This window comes from Erythranthe guttata, chromosome 14 (assembly GCF_056151865.1).
Source record: "Erythranthe guttata isolate IM_541 chromosome 14, IM_541, whole genome shotgun sequence".
In the NCBI taxonomy this organism is placed as follows: domain Eukaryota; kingdom Viridiplantae; phylum Streptophyta; class Magnoliopsida; order Lamiales; family Phrymaceae; genus Erythranthe; species Erythranthe guttata.
The window spans coordinates 20,841,858-20,859,045 of record NC_142546.1 but is presented as its reverse complement, the minus strand read 5'-3'; the positions used below and the strand labels follow the sequence as shown (position 1 = coordinate 20,859,045).

General features: G+C 35.1%; 2 protein-coding genes and 1 long non-coding RNA gene across 3 annotated transcripts; 2 read left to right on the top strand and 1 right to left on the bottom strand.

Annotated features, from left to right (window-relative positions):
- Positions 1–4,576: 4,576 nt before the first annotated feature.
- LOC148765413 (uncharacterized) lies at positions 4,577–5,521 on the bottom strand. Its single transcript, XR_016029685.1, has 2 exons — positions 5,257–5,521; positions 4,577–5,162 (listed from the first exon to the last, which is right to left on the bottom strand). It is a non-coding gene; the product is annotated as an uncharacterized LOC148765413 (long non-coding RNA).
- A 273-nt stretch (positions 5,522–5,794) lies between these two features.
- Positions 5,795–10,118, top strand: LOC105970516 (tRNA (5-methylaminomethyl-2-thiouridylate)-methyltransferase). Its single transcript, XM_012995352.2, has 10 exons — positions 5,795–6,316; positions 6,432–6,506; positions 7,411–7,464; positions 7,819–7,897; positions 7,983–8,110; positions 8,240–8,323; positions 8,510–8,593; positions 8,844–8,995; positions 9,107–9,260; positions 9,496–10,118. Exons 1-10 carry the CDS (start codon positions 5,933–5,935, stop codon positions 9,853–9,855), a joined length of 1,554 nt encoding a protein of 517 aa, XP_012850806.1. The 5' UTR covers positions 5,795–5,932; the 3' UTR covers positions 9,856–10,118.
- Positions 10,119–11,101: 983 nt separating this feature from the next.
- Positions 11,102–16,394, top strand: EMB2738 (GTP-binding family protein). The gene is made up of 12 exons (XM_012995351.2): positions 11,102–11,593; positions 11,735–11,802; positions 11,962–12,045; positions 12,136–12,429; positions 13,466–13,605; positions 13,697–13,784; positions 13,873–14,052; positions 14,139–14,300; positions 14,372–14,565; positions 14,661–14,811; positions 15,544–15,709; positions 15,819–16,394. The coding sequence occupies exons 1-12, from the start codon at positions 11,221–11,223 to the stop codon at positions 15,887–15,889; spliced, it is 1,971 nt and encodes a 656-aa protein (XP_012850805.1). The 5' UTR covers positions 11,102–11,220; the 3' UTR covers positions 15,890–16,394.
- The last annotated feature ends 794 nt before the right edge of the window (positions 16,395–17,188 follow it).

Below are 17,188 nucleotides of genomic sequence, written 5' to 3'. Positions count from 1 at the left end.
TTAATATTGATCTAGACGATTGTTCAATACCGAATTTAACTCTTGGAAGAGTTTCCGAGCTAATATGTATTAATTTTATGTACATTTATGCCATGGTTTATGAACATTTCTGCTGCAATTATCGCATCTGCAAAGTGGAGTATTAAATGTATTATATATGGGCTCAACAATTTCTCTTTTCAATTAACTAATCAAATTACAACATTTTACAAATATTCTTATTCATAACCGATACACAAAATTAAGTTTTATATTTTTAATAATCAGTAAACAACTCAGTCTCATTTGTTATGAAATTTTAATTTAAAAATAATTTACTACAACATAAAAACATAAATACATAAACAAAAAATACAATATATTTTTTTCTATATACTACTAATTAGTTAAGGTTATCTCCACTAATTTTGATTTTCCTAAAAATAGATTGCTTTGAAATTACATCATATCAAGAAAAAAGTCAAAAACAGCTAGCAAACTTTTAATATGTTTGTAATTCTCCAAAGTTTGTACATTTTTTACTTTTGATCCCTCATTTACCGCCTTCAACAAAATGCACTCTAATATTGTCACATTTTAGCACATTGAGTCCTTCCGTATGTTTGACCGTCAAAAAGTAACGGTCAACGGTTGAATTATGGCTGAATCGAAATTTTTCTTTGAGAAAATTTCAACAGGACCCATGTATTATTTCAAAATATTCTAAAAACCCCTAAAATTTTATCGAGCCATAATCTAAACCTAATTTCATATGTTAACCAATTTTAACCAATGATACCGACTTTTACCAACGTCACTGTTGACCGCCTTTGATTTTTTTTTTGTAACTTCTTTTTCGACGTTGACTGTTTTTTTAAATATTTTTGCCTGCCGTTCACCGACATTGGATTGCCGATTAACAAAGTTAACTATTTCTTTAACTTTTTTTCGTTGATTTCTTTTTCGATCAACACAGTCTTATTAATGTAAAACAAAATAATACTACTATATTAATTTCTAGCATCATAATATTAAAATTTCAAACTTCCAACAAAGTTTCAATCTAAATTTTTTGGACCAAAATACAATTTAAAAAATTCTTACAAATCCGTAGTTTCTTCCTCTCAAATGTTTCTTCGTGCAATCGCCTATGCATCCCAAATTTATTCCCAAGAAAATATGAAAAAGATGAATTACGCATGTGTGGAATAATTTGGAATGGAGAAAATCACTCTAGTACAATTGTTTTGTGGAATAATTTAGATCCCGTCGTTGAGTGGCTTTGATTTTTTTTCCTTTTTCTTTTATTTTAAATTTTTTATGATATTATTTTTCCCACTACTCGACAATTTAAAAAAAAAATCAACGCAATTGGCATGACATTTAACATAGGTCAATGGTTGCAAAAAAGAAAATCAATTGAAAAAAAGTTAACCTAGTTAAAAAGAAAGTCAACATCGGAAAAAAGTTTTTTCAACAAAAAATAAAATAAAATAACATAATCAACGATGGTAAAATTGAGGTCATTGGTTAAAGTCGGATAATTGCTGAAATTGGGATTAAATTAGGGTTGGATGAAATTTTAAGGGGTTTTAGAAAGTTTTAAAATAATATAGGGGTCTTATTGCAATTTCCTCACACAAAAATCCCAAATTCAGCCATAATTCAAACGTTGATCATTGCTTCTTGACGGTCAGACAGACGAAGGGACCTGGTTAAGATCGGTAATTGGTGAAACTGAGGTTGGATAAAATTTAAGGAGTTTTTAGAAAGTTTTAAAATAATGTACAGGGGTCTTTTGCAATTTCTTCACATAAAATTCTCAAATTCAACCCTAATTTAACCGTTGATTGTTGCTTCTTGACGATCATACATGCGGAGGGAATTAATGTTTTTACATTTAACAACATTAGAGTGTATTTTGTTGACAACAATAAATAAGGGACCAAAAGTGAAAAACATGCAAACTTGGGGGACCAAAACTGTAATCATCCCATTTGTAATCGATGGATTACCCATTCTCATTCTTGATAATCCCATCAGATCCGCTAATAAGTCAAAAAAAAAAAAATTGAATACTTGAAAGCTCCATCTTGTGAAACTTTTGGTATAAATTACCATGACTTTTCCCATATAAAATGTCAATACACTAAACATACGAAAGGTCGTGTAGATAAAAAAAAATCTTTTGCCATGAACATTAAATTATCATATTTTTGATTAATTATATATGATTATGTATGAATTAATTATTCTCAACTTATATTACTTAATTGTCCTTCAAATCATACTTATTCAAATGATATTTTTATCAATACAAAAAATTGAAAGAAACCACCTAAAATTGATACTTTTATAAGTAAAATATAGATATAGATTATTACAAGGACCAATATAGATAGCTACATGTAACTTTGTAGTATTTGAGTTTGCGGCTTGCGAGTTTTCATTCACTTCATGGAGATTGGGGTTATGTAATCTGCAATATATCAAATCAATGTGAAAACTCAAAACAATCGTTAGAGATTTATTCCATTTTTACTTCCTTCAACGCTGTGGAATTTTACTTTATTGTTAGAGATTTACGCATTTTTACTTCCTTCCAACTTATTTAACTAGAATTAACATTAAAACAATATAAAATTGGGTAAATTACACACACCCCCTGAGGTAAGCTTAAATAATTGTAAGGTCCCTGTGGTATCGATAATTACACTCAGCCCCCTGAAACGTAGTCAGAAACTCTAATGGGATAATGAATTGGATACGTTATTCCGATAGGGTTCTAACGGACTATTGGTTTCAGAAAGTGGTGGAGACAACAAAGAGCTATGGGTGATTTAAGAAATGTTCGGGAATGTTCGGGGAGCCATGTCACCCCATAGCTCTTTGTTGTCTTCACCACTTTCTGAAACCAATAGTCCGTTAGAACCCTATCGAAATAACGTATCCAATTCATTATCCCATTAGAGTTTCTGACTACGTTTCAGGGGGCTGAGTATAATTATCGATACCACAGGGACCTTACAGTTATTTAAGCTTACTTCAGGGGGGTGTGTGTAATTTACCCTATAAAATTTATTGTAGTTATGCAAAAGTATTTTCAATAAGAAACACAAAAGTTAAGAAGTTGATACTTACTTCCACATTTGAAACCGCTTGGAAGTCGATTGTCACAATAACGTGCAAGATCTACCACTTTATTCGAATAATATATAATATCTTTGCCGCCGGTCAAGAATTTTTTGCAAAAGAGTTGTATGTCCGTCTTTCGGGCATAACGACAACATCTTTCATTTGGTTTATAGAACATATAATAAGGATATATTTTGGATATGTAAAATGAACAATGTATGATGAAATTGGTTATGCCCACACAACGCGACACAATGCCGGGGGATTTTGGATGTTGGCCCAAAGCTATGTCGATCTCCATTACTGTAAATCCAATCATCACAAAAATTACTAGCAAAACATTATGAATACGAAGTACGGCCATTTCTCGTATGTGTCCGTATGCCTATGCGTGTGTCATGCAACTTTTATAATGTAAAAGGATGTTGAAGATTTTGATAAATTTGGTAGTATATAATATTAAAGTATTTTTTTCATGATATTAGATTGGGTTCTCTCAGATAAAAGGCTTATTAATTCGCAATTAGAACAAGCAATTTACATTGATGAGGATGTAATATTTTTTTTGGACAAATTTAACCTCACCTCTTCGAGTGATGAGGTTTTGAAATGTGATACAATTCAGAAAATACAAGACAAATATGAATACACAAAATATCACATAATTTGGTTCCATAACTTGTAAGCCCATCTCATCAATTGGATTACATACTTAATAAGGTTAACTCACTATTATACATCATGTCCTCGTTTGGTTCGCCAATAAAAGATAAAATAAGATAAGATTAAATAATTTAATTGAAAATCCAATTGCTTCATCGAGACGTTCCAAAAAACAAGATGACAGGAAGATAAATCCTAATAACATAATCATTGGATTATTGGAATACCAAATACCAAATATCAAAATCATATTATTTAATTAATTATGACTAATTTGTCCAACCAATCATGCCTTAATAGTAATAAATAAACAAAGCTTTACTATTTATTACAAAGGGATTATATTTTTTTTCTTCTTATAACTAATTTATCTTAATTTAAAATAGTGAAAATTGCACGTAACCGCCTATACAATTTTTTTTTTTTCGAACTTTATCCCCTCCAAATTTAAAAAACGAATGCCCCAGTTAAAATGTTATTCATATTGCGTATTGCCCCGATGACAAAATTTGAATGGATTATTTACCGGAATCAAGTGTTTTTGTTGCACGTTGGCCCTTTTAATATTGTTTTTGTTGCACATTACCCCTTAAAAAAATATTTTTCTTCACGTTGCTTCTTTAAGATATTATTTTTTGTACAACGATGACCCTTTAAAATGTTATTTTTTGTGCACGATGCCCATTAGTAATTGACTTTTGGTGGCAAAGTGCAACCAAAACAATATTTCATAGGGAGTTATTCATTTTCTAATTTTTCAGTGGAGAGAAAAATGAGAAATTTTTTAGGGGGAAGTGCATTTTGTCATTAAAAAAAGGGTAAATAGCATTAAACCACCTGAACTTTTTAAGTTTTTGCGGATCACCTCCTGAACAATTTTTTTTTTTGCACGTGTTCACCTGTACTCAATTAAAGGTGCCACTTTACCCTATTTTGCCCGTTTCCAGGTCAAAATGACCTGTTATGAACCCATGTGCGCTGCACATGCAAAATCCAAGGCTATTTTTGTCTTTTCCATTTAAAAATCCCTAATTCCTTTAATTTTCTCTCTATTTCTTTCTTATCTCCATTATTTTCCCTCTTCAATTAGCTAGAAATGGTGTTATTTTCTTTATAAGAAGATGGGCGATTGTTAAGGATGAAGCAGTCGCTAGAAAAATGGTGAAGTTCATCGAAGTCAGCACAATCGAAGTGTCGAAAGAGGCCCAAAACAGAGCAGCCACCATTCTTGAAATCATTTCCCTTAGCTGCTGCAAAAGTGATGACAATAAACTCGAGAATTTCTTCGAATACAGCCACAATCTAATGGCCGAAAGGTGGAAGAAACTCAGAGAAGCTATCAAGAACAACAAACTCTTTCACGTCGCCAAAATTCCGAACATGCACTGCAATTTCGCCAAAGACTACATCAAAGCATATCCCGGTAATTACTTACATGTATACATATATATATTTTGCTCGTATTTATTAAAAAAATACCGATGCTTATACGAGTTTTTCGACAGCTTTTGTGTGGATGAAATGCAACGAGAGCGAACTTTGACTGGTCATTTGCTGTAGGTTCTGTAAAAAATCTTGATTCCATTTCAATTAATTGATGCATCCCCATCTTCGTTCTGATAAGCTCCCACGTTAAACAACGGCATTGTGGGTTGGGATTTGGGATTGAAGAGAGAAGAAAGAGGGGAATTAAGGAAGATGAAACTCAAAAGGAACGACTTTTACAGGTGTTCTTTTTTCCGACAACGTAATTTGAAATGCTCAAAAATGCAAATATTTTGTGAATGACGAAATTTATTTCTTTCTAATTGTAGAAGAAAAATAGTGGAGATAAGAGAAAAATGGAGAGAAAATTAAATGAATCAGAGATTTTTAAATGGAAAAGACAAAAATAGCTTTGGATTTCACATGTGTGCACATGGGTTCATAATCGGTCATTTTGACCTGGAAACGGGCAAAAAGGAGTAAATTGGCACAATTAATTAAGTACCGGTGAACTCGTGCAAAAAAAAAAATTGTTCAAGAGATGATCCGAAAAAACTTAAAAAGTTCAGGTGGGTCAATGTTATTTAAAAAAAAAAAAAAAAAAAAAAAAAAGTAGAAGTAAACAATTCTCAAACATTTCACAGAAGCAAAAAGCTTGGATGAAACGACAATGTCGTTGAGGACAACAGTCATGTCCACTATCTCGCTCTACTTCCCACCAAATCCCCTCCGCCGCAAAATCGCCTCCACCGCCGTCACTTTCCGACGCTTTTATTCTCTCTCTACGGCCAATTTTCAAACGCTCACTTCCACCATCTCTCCTCTCTCTTCCCCTACTGCGGCAGCTGTAGCATCAGAATCCCCGTCTGTATCATCAAATTCGTCCTCCGCACGAACGATTGACCTCCGGTACTTGTCGTGCTCCTTGCCGGAGAAGAGACCTCTCAAAGTGGCCGTCCTTCTCAGCGGCGGCGTAGATAGCAGTGTCGCCCTCCGCCTACTCCACGCTGCCGGTCATTCCTGCACCGCCTTCTACCTCAAAATCTGGTTCCAAGTACTTACCTTTTTCCCCCAATTATGATAGCTTATTGAAAATTGATGCTGCACACTGGATATTGCTATTGAATTATTTTTATGCAAACAGTAACCTGTACTTAATTGTGTTGTAGGAAGATTTCGAGAACTTCTGGACTGAATGCCCATGGGAGGAAGATTTGAAATATGCGAAAGCTGTTTGTGGTCAGGTTATATGTTTATGCATGTTCTACTTCTATGTTTTTTTCCATATGTGTGATTTTGTGATTTCGATTTGAATTTCCGTATTGGTTTTACCTTCGTCGTGTTGAAGGGTAATGGTTAAATTTTCCGATTGTGGCATTACAACAATTGAAACGGTGAATCACTCCCCAATTTATTTCTGTTGGAGATATTAATATTAAATGATACATTTCACTAACAGGCTAACAACTTCTTATAACAGGCTAACAGCTTAAGCGTTTAGTTGAGATGGTCATTCAACAATTTCGTCTGTCTGGTTTTGACTTGTGACATATATAACATGCAAAATGACTGTGTCAAAGAGTCATTTAGACCCTTAGGCAATGTTTGGAATGGTTTTGGGAGTTATTTTTCGTGTTATTTTGGGGAAATATGTTTTGAGAGAATAATTTGAGAATGAAAAATAATGTTTGTTTTATGATTTGAGATTAGACAAAATACGCTGTAGCAGTCGAATCATGTTTAAAGTTGTTTGAAAAAAATGTATTTTAGAAGAATTTGAAAATAAAGTGGTGTTTGTTTGTTTTTTAGTAAAGACATTTTTAACTGTAGCAGTCTCTACAAATCATGTCTGGAGGAGAAAGAAACTTTAGAAGTTGTTTTTGTAATTTTTTTTTTTGGAAAATCAAAACAAACACTAATTTGTCTGAAGTTAGACGGCAGTACTTTTTGGCCAAGACATACATACTCTAGTGGCCGATCCTTCACGAGTATGATGCATCTGTGTACACAAATGCCACACTAGCACATGTCGAACTTGCATTTATTTTAATTTGAGGTGTATTTCATTAAATGCAGTTTAGACCTTGGCAATCTTTTATCATTTACAGTCGAATGCTCTTATTGAATTTAGCCGTTGGTGTATTGCAGGTTGATGTACCTCTGGAGGTTGTGCATTTGACAGATGAGTACTGGAACAATGTGGTGAATATTTTATTCTTTTTTCTTCGTTATGCAGATTCTTTAAGTTCTGCTAGATCAGCCGTACTTCAATTATAAATAGTCCCTAGCTTGAGTCTATATTAACAATATTACATTCTTTTTTTCCTTGCTATCATTTTTATGCCATTAATGGAAAATTGAGTGATACAAACCAATCAACGCCTTTTTAGCATTAGTGCAGGGCCTGCAGGCCGGTGGTGGGTAAAGAGCAGATAACTAAAATTTAAACATAACCGATATTACTTCACACTCTTAAGCACCCCCAATTCCTAAAAGCTGACAAATAAGATAAGATAACTAGCATAAATATTAAATAAATGGTTTTTTATGTTTCAGGTATCATTTATCATCAATGAGTATCGAAATGGCCGCACTCCAAATCCAGATGTCCTCTGCAATACAAGAATTAAATTCGGTCTGTTTTAGAATCCCTTTGTGTAGTTTCTCCTTCATTCATTATCACATAATTTATCAGCTGGCTTGTTGTTGGTTGGTTATAGGTGCCTTTGTGGATGCCATTGGTGATATGAAATTTGACTTCATTGCCTCTGGACACTATGCAAAGGTTGTTCACCCCGAAAGTAGTGATAAAAACGAGCCTTCTACTCTAGAGTTGTCAAAAGACACGGTAAGCGAGCAGTAGCACTGCCACTAACCTTTTATTTGTCTTACTTTTGCAACAGTTTGAAAAATAGAGTGTTGCCATTCTCAGTGGTGTTTGTGTGCGTGCACTCACATCTGTGGTTATTGTTTTCAGGTTAAGGATCAAACGTACTTTCTCTCACATCTTTCACAGTCACAGCTTAAAGGTCTTATCTTCCCTCTTGGATGTATCCAGAAGGTTAGGTGAATATGCACTCTTCTATTTTTTGCTGGCCGGTTTTCGTAGTGCTTGTACACTTTCGTTGTCAATATGATTTCACCAAAATGGAGTTGATGCACCCGGCTCAACATATTTCCTTACGTTATATTGGCATGGCGGCCATGTGTTGTTAGCACTTAACTAATTTCTCGTTGCCATTTTCAGGAAGAAGTTCGTGGACTTGCCAAAATGTTTGAATTACCTAACCAAGATAGAAAGGATTCACAAGGGATATGCTTTCTCGGAAAGGTTGTTTCGTTTTTACCACCTTTGTAATATCTAAATATATGAAAATAAGCAGGACGCGAGAACTGTTTATTTTTTTAGAACAACTAAATATGCTTAACTATGCTCGAGTATAAAATATAATTGCATTAATTTGTGAGGTAAGTTTGATGAATCAATAAATATTTTTAACCCTAACCATTCCGAGTCACCAAGTTTTGATATACTCAGTGACACTCACTTCTAATCATAACTTTATTTGTTTGGGTTACAGATAAAGTTCAGTGAATTTGTTGCAAGACATATTGGAGAGGAAGAAGGTGTGATATTAGAAGCTGAGTCGGGAGATTTTCTGGGGAAACATCGAGGCTTTTGGTTCTATACAATCGGCCAACGTCAAGGATTGCGTCTTCCTGGTGGACCTTGGTAGTTTTTTCGTTCTAAACAAATTTAAATATCCAATGCCCTTAATTTAATGGTGCCTGCATCATTCATTCGCATTCGCATATCTCAACCCTTCGCTTGGTGATTATATAGGTACGTTGTGGAAAAAGACGTGCAAAACAATGTAGTATTTGTGTCGAGAAACTACTTTTCGGTTGACAAAAGAAGGCGCGCTTTTCGTGTTGGATCGTTAAGATGGTTCAGTGGTTCTCCCCCGAGGCAGAGCAGCATCCAGCTCCAATGCAAGGTACGTTTTCTTTCTACAGTTAAACCTCTATAAATTAATACAGTCGGGGCTGGTAAAATTCTGTTAATTTAGCGAAATATTAAATTATCGGACTAATAATTTAATATATTTTCACCGAGTCGGGACCCGGAAGAATCTATTATTTAAGCGAGGTTATTAATTTATCGAGATTCTACTGTATATTCCCTGTCGTAAGAATCTTGCAAGATGCTTAATTTCTTGACGTTTTTTTCAGGTTCGTCATGGTCCCGGTTTATACAACTGTGATTTAGCCATAGAGGAAGATGGAAACGGGGACGAAATTGGAGTGGTTAAATTATCGGAAGACGATCAAGGCCTGGCAGCTGGGCAGTTTGCTGCCTTCTACCAGGACTCGATTTGCATTGGCTCTGGTGTGATACTCGAGTCGTGGGATGACCAAGGCTTCCCCGTTTGTGCTAAGGCTATTGAGATTGCGAGTATGAAAGATAAATCGAAGATTGGGAAGCCAGTCAAGATAAAAAATGAGGAACCTGATCGTAGTAAAGATAATTGCGAAACTGCCATTATCGAAGATACGCCACCTCAGAGAGTAACAAACTCCGTTGTCCAATAAAAATGGCTGCAGTTAAATCTTCTAGGAAACTTTTTGAGAGGTGTTCTAGATCTGTGTAGAGAGAGTATAGGTGTCAACAGCATTAGGTGAGCTTTGTGAAGATTGAAGAATACACACTGGTTTGCATTATTTAGGCTTCTATATTTGTGGCAACACACTTGATCAATTTTTGTAATTTTATTTTTCATTTGAATTTTGTAGCACAATAATTTCTGAAAAATTAGAAGAAGATGGAAAGGTCTAAGTTTTATTGCAAGGATAAATTACGGCCATCCTCTGAGGTAAGGTCAAATTACGAAAAAATGCCAAATTACGAAAAAATGCCTTTTGTTATGGTGTCAAATTCAACATAATTTTTCGGACTCTGTGGAATGTTCTCTAGTTTGAACTGGTTTTGTGCAAAAATGCAGTTTCTGATGCAGCACAATGTGATATTTACAAACCAAGAGACACATCTTATGATCATCTTGTTTCAAAATGTGGATATTGAATGTCGTAAAATGATATAAACTGGAGAATATTCCACATAATCTAGAAGATTCCACTAAATTTGACACCGCAATTGTGGATGTGTAAGAAGATTCAAAGTTAAGAGGTGATTATAATATTAGCCAAATATGAGGGGTGGTTTCGTAATTTGACTTTACCTCAGGAGTGCCCGTAATTTACCCTTTGGTGTAATAAAAATAGATGCACACTCCCTCTGTTCCACAATAACTGTCTCTTTTTTAAAATATTTTTGTTCCATAATATCTGTCACTTTAGATTTCCAATATTGCATTAAATGCATTTTTCCTGTTTTAACCTTATTAATGAAACTCTATTCATTAATTTTCTTATAAATCATTAAATATTAAAGGTTGTTTTAGTCATTTTTATATGATTTTTCTAAAATGAAGATATATTTATTGAGTTTCTTAATCTTTGTGAAAAATGAAAAGTGACAATTATTTAGGAACGGAGGGAGTATAAACTAACGATTTCAGTGCTAGAGTAAAAGTCCGTGGTCTAACGTCTTGTTTTGAGATTCGTCAAAAGTGTTGAAATCGCAAATATATACTCAATATGTTCCATAATAACTGTTTATTTTTTAAAATATTTTGTTTCATATTATCCATCACTTTAATAATACTGTATTAATTACTTAATTTCCAGCTTATACCCTTATTAATACGTTATAATAACTTTTTAATTCATTTCTCTGACTTATTAGTTATAAGATAAGATCATTTCAGTCTAAAAACATATATTTTTTTAAGACACATACATAAATAAATAACGTAAAAAAGAAAGAAAGAAAGAAAGAAAAGGATAAACCTCTGGGCCTCGTCTTCCCTCCCGTTAAACCACTCGCACAACGTGAAAATGTCGTCGTTGGATATATGCGCCTCGGTTCATTTCTGTAAGAACTGTTCGTCACTCTCTCCTGATTTGAAATCTTTTCCTTCTCCGGCCGCCTTCTCTCTCTCCACCCACCGCCACCGCCAGCTTCAACTTCGGAGTCAATTTCTCGCTCCCTTGTCCGCCGCCCATTTCTCCTCCGAAGCAGTAAAAGATGAATTTCTCGCGGCGGAGATGGCTGAAGACAGTGGACTCGACGAAGAAGAATTTTCGTCCGACGGCGGCGACGACGAGGAGGAGGAGGCGGCGGAGAGTTTTGACGTCCAAGAATTTGAGCGCGAGGCCAAGGAGGCCGTCAAGGAATTCTCCGATTCCCTGGCGCGTGAACTCAAAATCGGTTCGGTTTTCTTTAATTACTGTTAATCAATTGCATTGTGCCTGTAAATTGTAATGGTGAAAAAGATTTAATTTTTTTTAATTGTTTTTAGTTTAATCTTAATCCTGACACCAATGTATTGATTTTACTTGACGATTTCAGAAGACGAAGTTCCCAATCAAAAGAGAACTCGGGGAAGGCAGCAGCCGCGCATAACTACTGTTAGCAATGTCAGTTGTTTCTCTTCTTATTTTAGTTGATTCTAAATTACGAAAGATAACCGAAAAAAAAAAATCGTAAATACAGTCACTATCTCTGTGTAATTTAATTGATTAGGTAACTTCTACGCAATGATTTCATTTCGATTAATTTGTTTTTCTCTCCTGCAGATACCCGATCATCTTCTTCCAAGAGTTGCAATAGTCGGGAGGCCGAACGTCGGTAAATCCGCACTGTTCAATCGTCTTGTTGGGGTACGTAATTATGAATTACCAACTCTCCTTTTTCGGTTATTGTTAACTAGAAAGGCTTCATTTTCTTGATTTTTTTTTTCGTATTTTCAGGGGAACAAAGCGATTGTGGTGGACGAACCCGGTGTGACGAGGGACCGTTTGTACGGCAGAGGATTTTGGGGGGAGTACGAGTTTATGGTAGTGGATACCGGTGGCGTGCTCACGGTTTCAAAGTCGAAGGAAGATGTAGTGGAAGAACTAGCTGTATCTACAACCATCGGGATGGAGGGTATTCCTCTTGCTTCGAGGGAGGCCGCTATTGCAAAGATGCCTTCCATGATCGAGAGACAAGCTACCGTCGCTGTCGAAGAAGCTTCTGCCATCATATTCCTCGTTGACGGTCAGGTATTGTCGATTCTCTTGTACTTTGAGGAGTTATGACCGTTTATCTCGTTAATTTTGTGAATAAAAGGTTTTTCAATTTTGAAAGTTAAGAGGTTTTTCTCTCTGTAATTTTTTTAGGGTAAATTACGGGCACCCTTGAGGTAAGGTTAAATTACGAAAATAATCCTCGTGTTTGGGTAATTACAACCACCATCTCAACTACGAGTCTTCTTACTCGTCCATCCTTATGATGTCAAATTCAAAATAATCTTGGAATGCTCTCTAGTTTGTACTCGTTTTGTGCAAAAATGCAATTTCTGATGCACACCACAATCTGATATTTACAAGGCATTGAAATATATCTTATGATCATCTTGTTTCAAAATGTGTAGCTCGAATAGGTAAAACGGGTACAAACTGGAGAATATTCCACATTATCAAGAAGATTCCACTAAATTTGACACCACAAGAGTGGACATGTAAGTAGATTCATAGTTGAAGGGATGGTTGTAATCACCCAAACATGAGAGGTTTTTTCGTAATTTATACCTTACCTCAGAGGGTTTGCCGTAATTTACCCTTTCTTTTATGAACGAAAAAAAAAAAATTCCAAATAGAATCGAAAGGGTGCTGTTAAATAGAATTCCAAATTTTATATGTCTAAACACATATAAAACATCTCCTAAGATAATGTCCCAGGCATAAATAAACATTTCTCAGCATAAATAAAAAAATTCTTTTTTTTTTTTTCTCATTTTCTTTTTGTTGTGGTTGTCGATTACTCTGTTCTTGGTTGCTGCCTCTATTCATTATATGTGCAAGGGCTAAATCTTCCTCAAATTTCTAGAATTTCTCATGTTACTTGAATGGAAGAAAACATCGAGTGTTGAAAATAATTGAGTTTCGCAAATTATGATCCCCAATGTAAAATCGTAGATTTTAGAGATTTTACTCCCGAACTTGAAGGATTTTGCTTTGATTGAGATTCTACTAGAAATCACGAGATTAATGTGGTGGAATGCAAATTATGTTTCATCATAACAAATTATTATAACAGGCAGGTCTAACTTCGGCGGATGTTGAAATAGCGGATTGGTTACGTAAGAACTATTCGCACAAATATGTTGTTCTTGCTGTCAACAAATGTGAATCTCCTCGTAAAGGAATCATGCAAGCTTCCGAGTTCTGGGCTTTTGGGTGAGCTGTATTATATTACATCTCTTTACTATAAGTTTCTGTGTGTGTGTGTGTATTAACTGTGTACTCTCCAATTTGTTTGGTTGTCTAGTTTTTCACCGCTTCCAATATCTGCTATATCGGGGAGTGGAACAGGGGAGCTTCTTGATTCTGTCTGTTCACACTTGGAAAAAATCGAGGTGAATTTTCTTGCACTATCATTAATTAAAAAAACGAGCTGTAAGAAAGAAAAAAAAAATGATTATTAATTTCGACGACCTTTTGCAGGAAACAGAAAACCACAAGGCAGGAGAATATATCCCGTCTATTGCAATCGTGGGCCGTCCAAATGTCGGTAAAAGCAGTATTTTAAATGCTTTGGTCGGTGAAGATAGGACTATTGTTAGTCCAGTCAGCGGAACCACTCGTGATGCCATAGATACTGAATTCACCGGGCCCGATGGACAGGTTTGGTTCGTTTATGACTTCTTTCGTTTTAAGAAAAAAAATTAAATTCCACATTTGAAAAATATCTTCTTCTTTTTTTTTGGCAGAAATTTCGTCTAATAGATACAGCTGGCATCAGGAAGAGAGCGGCTGTAGCTTCCTCAGGTAACACCACCGAGGGTCTTTCCGTCAATCGAGCATTCCGTGCTATTCGTCGTTCCGATGTTGTGGCACTTGTTATCGAGGCTATGGCCTGCATCACTGAGCAGGTTATTTGATTTATCTTTTTTCTTTAATTTTGTTTTTTAATTTTTTTTATTGACTCGGTTAAATATGACAGGATTTTAAAATCGCCGAGCGAATTGAGGAAGAAGGAAAGGGTTGCCTAATAGTTGTTAACAAATGGGACACGATACCGAATAAAAATCAGCAAACTGCTACACACTACGAGGAAGATGTGAGGGCGAAGCTCCGAATTCTTAGCTGGGCGCCCATTGTGTACTCAACTGCAATTGAAGGGAATAGTGTCGAGAGGTATTGAATTTGAATCCCCCCGTATTTTTCGATACCGTCTTTTCATTTTTTATTGTCTTTATTTTCTATATAATTTTTTTTATTTGATTTGATAGGATAACTGTGGCGGCTACTCTGGTTGAAAAAGAGAGGTCGAAGAGATTATCGACAGCGACATTGAATCAAGTGATACGAGAAGCTGTTGCATTCAAGTCGCCTGCGAAAACGAGAGGCGGAAAGAGAGGGCGTCTTTATTATTGTACTCAGGTGAGTACGCTGTGTCTCGGGATAATATTTTCCGTAAAACGCTTCTTTTGTTTCTTTTTATCAATCCCATCTACTTTGTCAAACGAGGCCAAAGTTTAAGTTGCATTCTGATTGAATGTATGCCTGAATCTAAGTAGGGTTGGAAATTGTAATTGAAATTCTGAATTCCGCCGGTTATGATCCGAAAATTTCCGATTTTGGGACAATGTTTTTCATTCTGAATCCTAAAAGTTTTCATGTTTTTTTTTCTTAACGGAATAGGACTACATATTAGATTCTGATTTCCGATCTGATTTTAATTTACGGAAATATTTTAAAATTTTCCCGATATTTTCCAAAAAGTACATTTATAATATTAATGTCATTATATATTTTGTATAATAGGTGACTAAAATTTGGAATTTCCGAATTTCACTGATTCCGATTCAAAATTTTCCAATTTTTTATTTTTATTTTTATTTTTTCTGGAATGGAATTGGAATTAGATTTCCACATCTGAAAACAATTGGAATTTTTCCAAAAGTGCTAATTCTGAGTTCAGAAGTACCACGTGACACCAATATTCGACTCCCCTATTTCACACTCGTCTTGTAATTCTGTACTTCATGCGAGAAAAAAAAAAAGATATTAAATGCATGTCCTACTATCGAACCACGTGAAAGCGTTAGAACACGTGAAAAAACAAATCCCTACAGTTGGTTTATCTGATGAATGAATTTTGTGTATTTACAGGCAGCTATTAGGCCGCCTACATTTGTGTTCTTTGTAAATGATGCGAAGCTTTTCTCCGAAACATACCGAAGATATATGGAGAAGCAACTGAGAACGAGCGTAGGCTACACAGGCACACCCATTCGGCTTCTATGGCGTAGCAGAAGAAAATCCGACAAAGACGACGGTAATTTTTTAATTGATTCTTTTTTTTCTTTTTACAAAATTCACTTAAAACATTATTAACAGCATATTAATTAAATAATTAATTAATATTTCATGATTGTTTGTTCCAGGCAAGGATGCTTTTTTGGCGAAACAAACGAGTTCATCACAAGTTGACAAAAAGTTGGCTGTAGCAACATAATTACGTAAGCCTACATTTTGCTTATGTTAAAGCGCTATATATATCGAGGCTATTCACACGAGGGGGCTATGGTTTAGACGAAGTAACGAAAGTATAGCACTGTCAAATACGAGGCGATATTTGGATAAGTGGTCATGGATAATATATATGCAAACTTTGAACAAGGATTGTTGAAGATAGAAGATGGATTATATATGATACAAGTGTCTCTAAAAGACTGATGTTTGTGTCATTACAAATGTAAATTGTAATCTTATTTGTCATCAACTTTTGATGGGTATTTTTAGTTTTAAGGAAAAACTCTTCCAACTAGGGTATATTACACCTGCCTCCTTGAGGTTAGGTTAAATTACACCTAGACCCCTCAGGTTTGGAAAATTATATATTTTGCCCTTGAGGTTTGGTTCTAGTCAACCTTTTATCCCCATCTAGAGCCATTGACTAACAGAAAAATGATGAATGTCAACGATTTTTTTGAATTTTAAATCGAAAGTAAGTTTTTTTTTGTTTTTTTTTTATGTACGTTTTGGTCGAAAAATACAACATCTATCCGATTGAGATTTGAAATTCAATTGTTAGTGCAAGGAGAAATGAATATTCTGAACCTCAAATCATAGTTCTTGTACTTCTTTTAAATGAAAGATGATGGAATTGTCAATTGGCCTGGTGCATCTGGTTCGGTTTAGTGGATGAAACCAAATCTTTAAGGATGTATGTGTAATTTTCCAAATTTGAAGGGTCTAGATGTAATTTGACCCAACTCTAGAGAAGTAGATGTAATCTATCCTCATAACTATTTCATTCACCCTGGTATAAATATTAGCAAAAAAAGGTAGACTGCATGAAATTAATACTCCGACTTCAAAAATAAAAATGAGTTTTCATTAATAATTAATGCTCGAGAAAATGATACAGAGATATCTCAAGAAAGAAACACGAAAGCATGCGAAAACCGTAGCGAGTTCGTCTTGCTTACTATTAACGCATGGCGCGATTCTTGATTGATTGAACAAATTAAACGATAAAAAACAATATATTTGAACACAAATTATGGAATAGCGAACGAACTTCGATTCCTCAATACTTTGTGGGAGGAGGAGGTGAAGTGTAGTAGTAAGGTGGCGGTGGCGATGGCGATGGAGGTGGCGGAGATTTGTAGTAATACGGTGGAGGAGGAGATGGAGATGGTGGAGGCGGTGATTTGTATACGTACGGTGGCGGCGGTGGCGAGCTGTATTTGTATTTCTTTGGTGGTGGTGGCGGCGAACTGTAGTGATACTTCTTTGATGGCGGCGGTGG

Coding starts and splice junctions, on each gene's coding strand:
- EMB2738 (XM_012995351.2), top strand. CDS start 11,221: ATGTCGTCGTTGGATATATGCGCCTCGGTTCATTTCTGTAAGAACTGT. Junction 11,594..11,734: donor GGCGCGTGAACTCAAAATCG/GTTCGGTTTTCT, acceptor TGACGATTTCAG/AAGACGAAGTTCCCAATCAA. Junction 14,053..14,138: donor TCACCGGGCCCGATGGACAG/GTTTGGTTCGTT, acceptor TTTTTTTGGCAG/AAATTTCGTCTAATAGATAC.
- LOC105970516 (XM_012995352.2), top strand. CDS start 5,933: ATGTCGTTGAGGACAACAGTCATGTCCACTATCTCGCTCTACTTCCCA. Junction 6,317..6,431: donor ACCTCAAAATCTGGTTCCAA/GTACTTACCTTT, acceptor ATTGTGTTGTAG/GAAGATTTCGAGAACTTCTG. Junction 7,465..7,818: donor ATGAGTACTGGAACAATGTG/GTGAATATTTTA, acceptor TTTATGTTTCAG/GTATCATTTATCATCAATGA.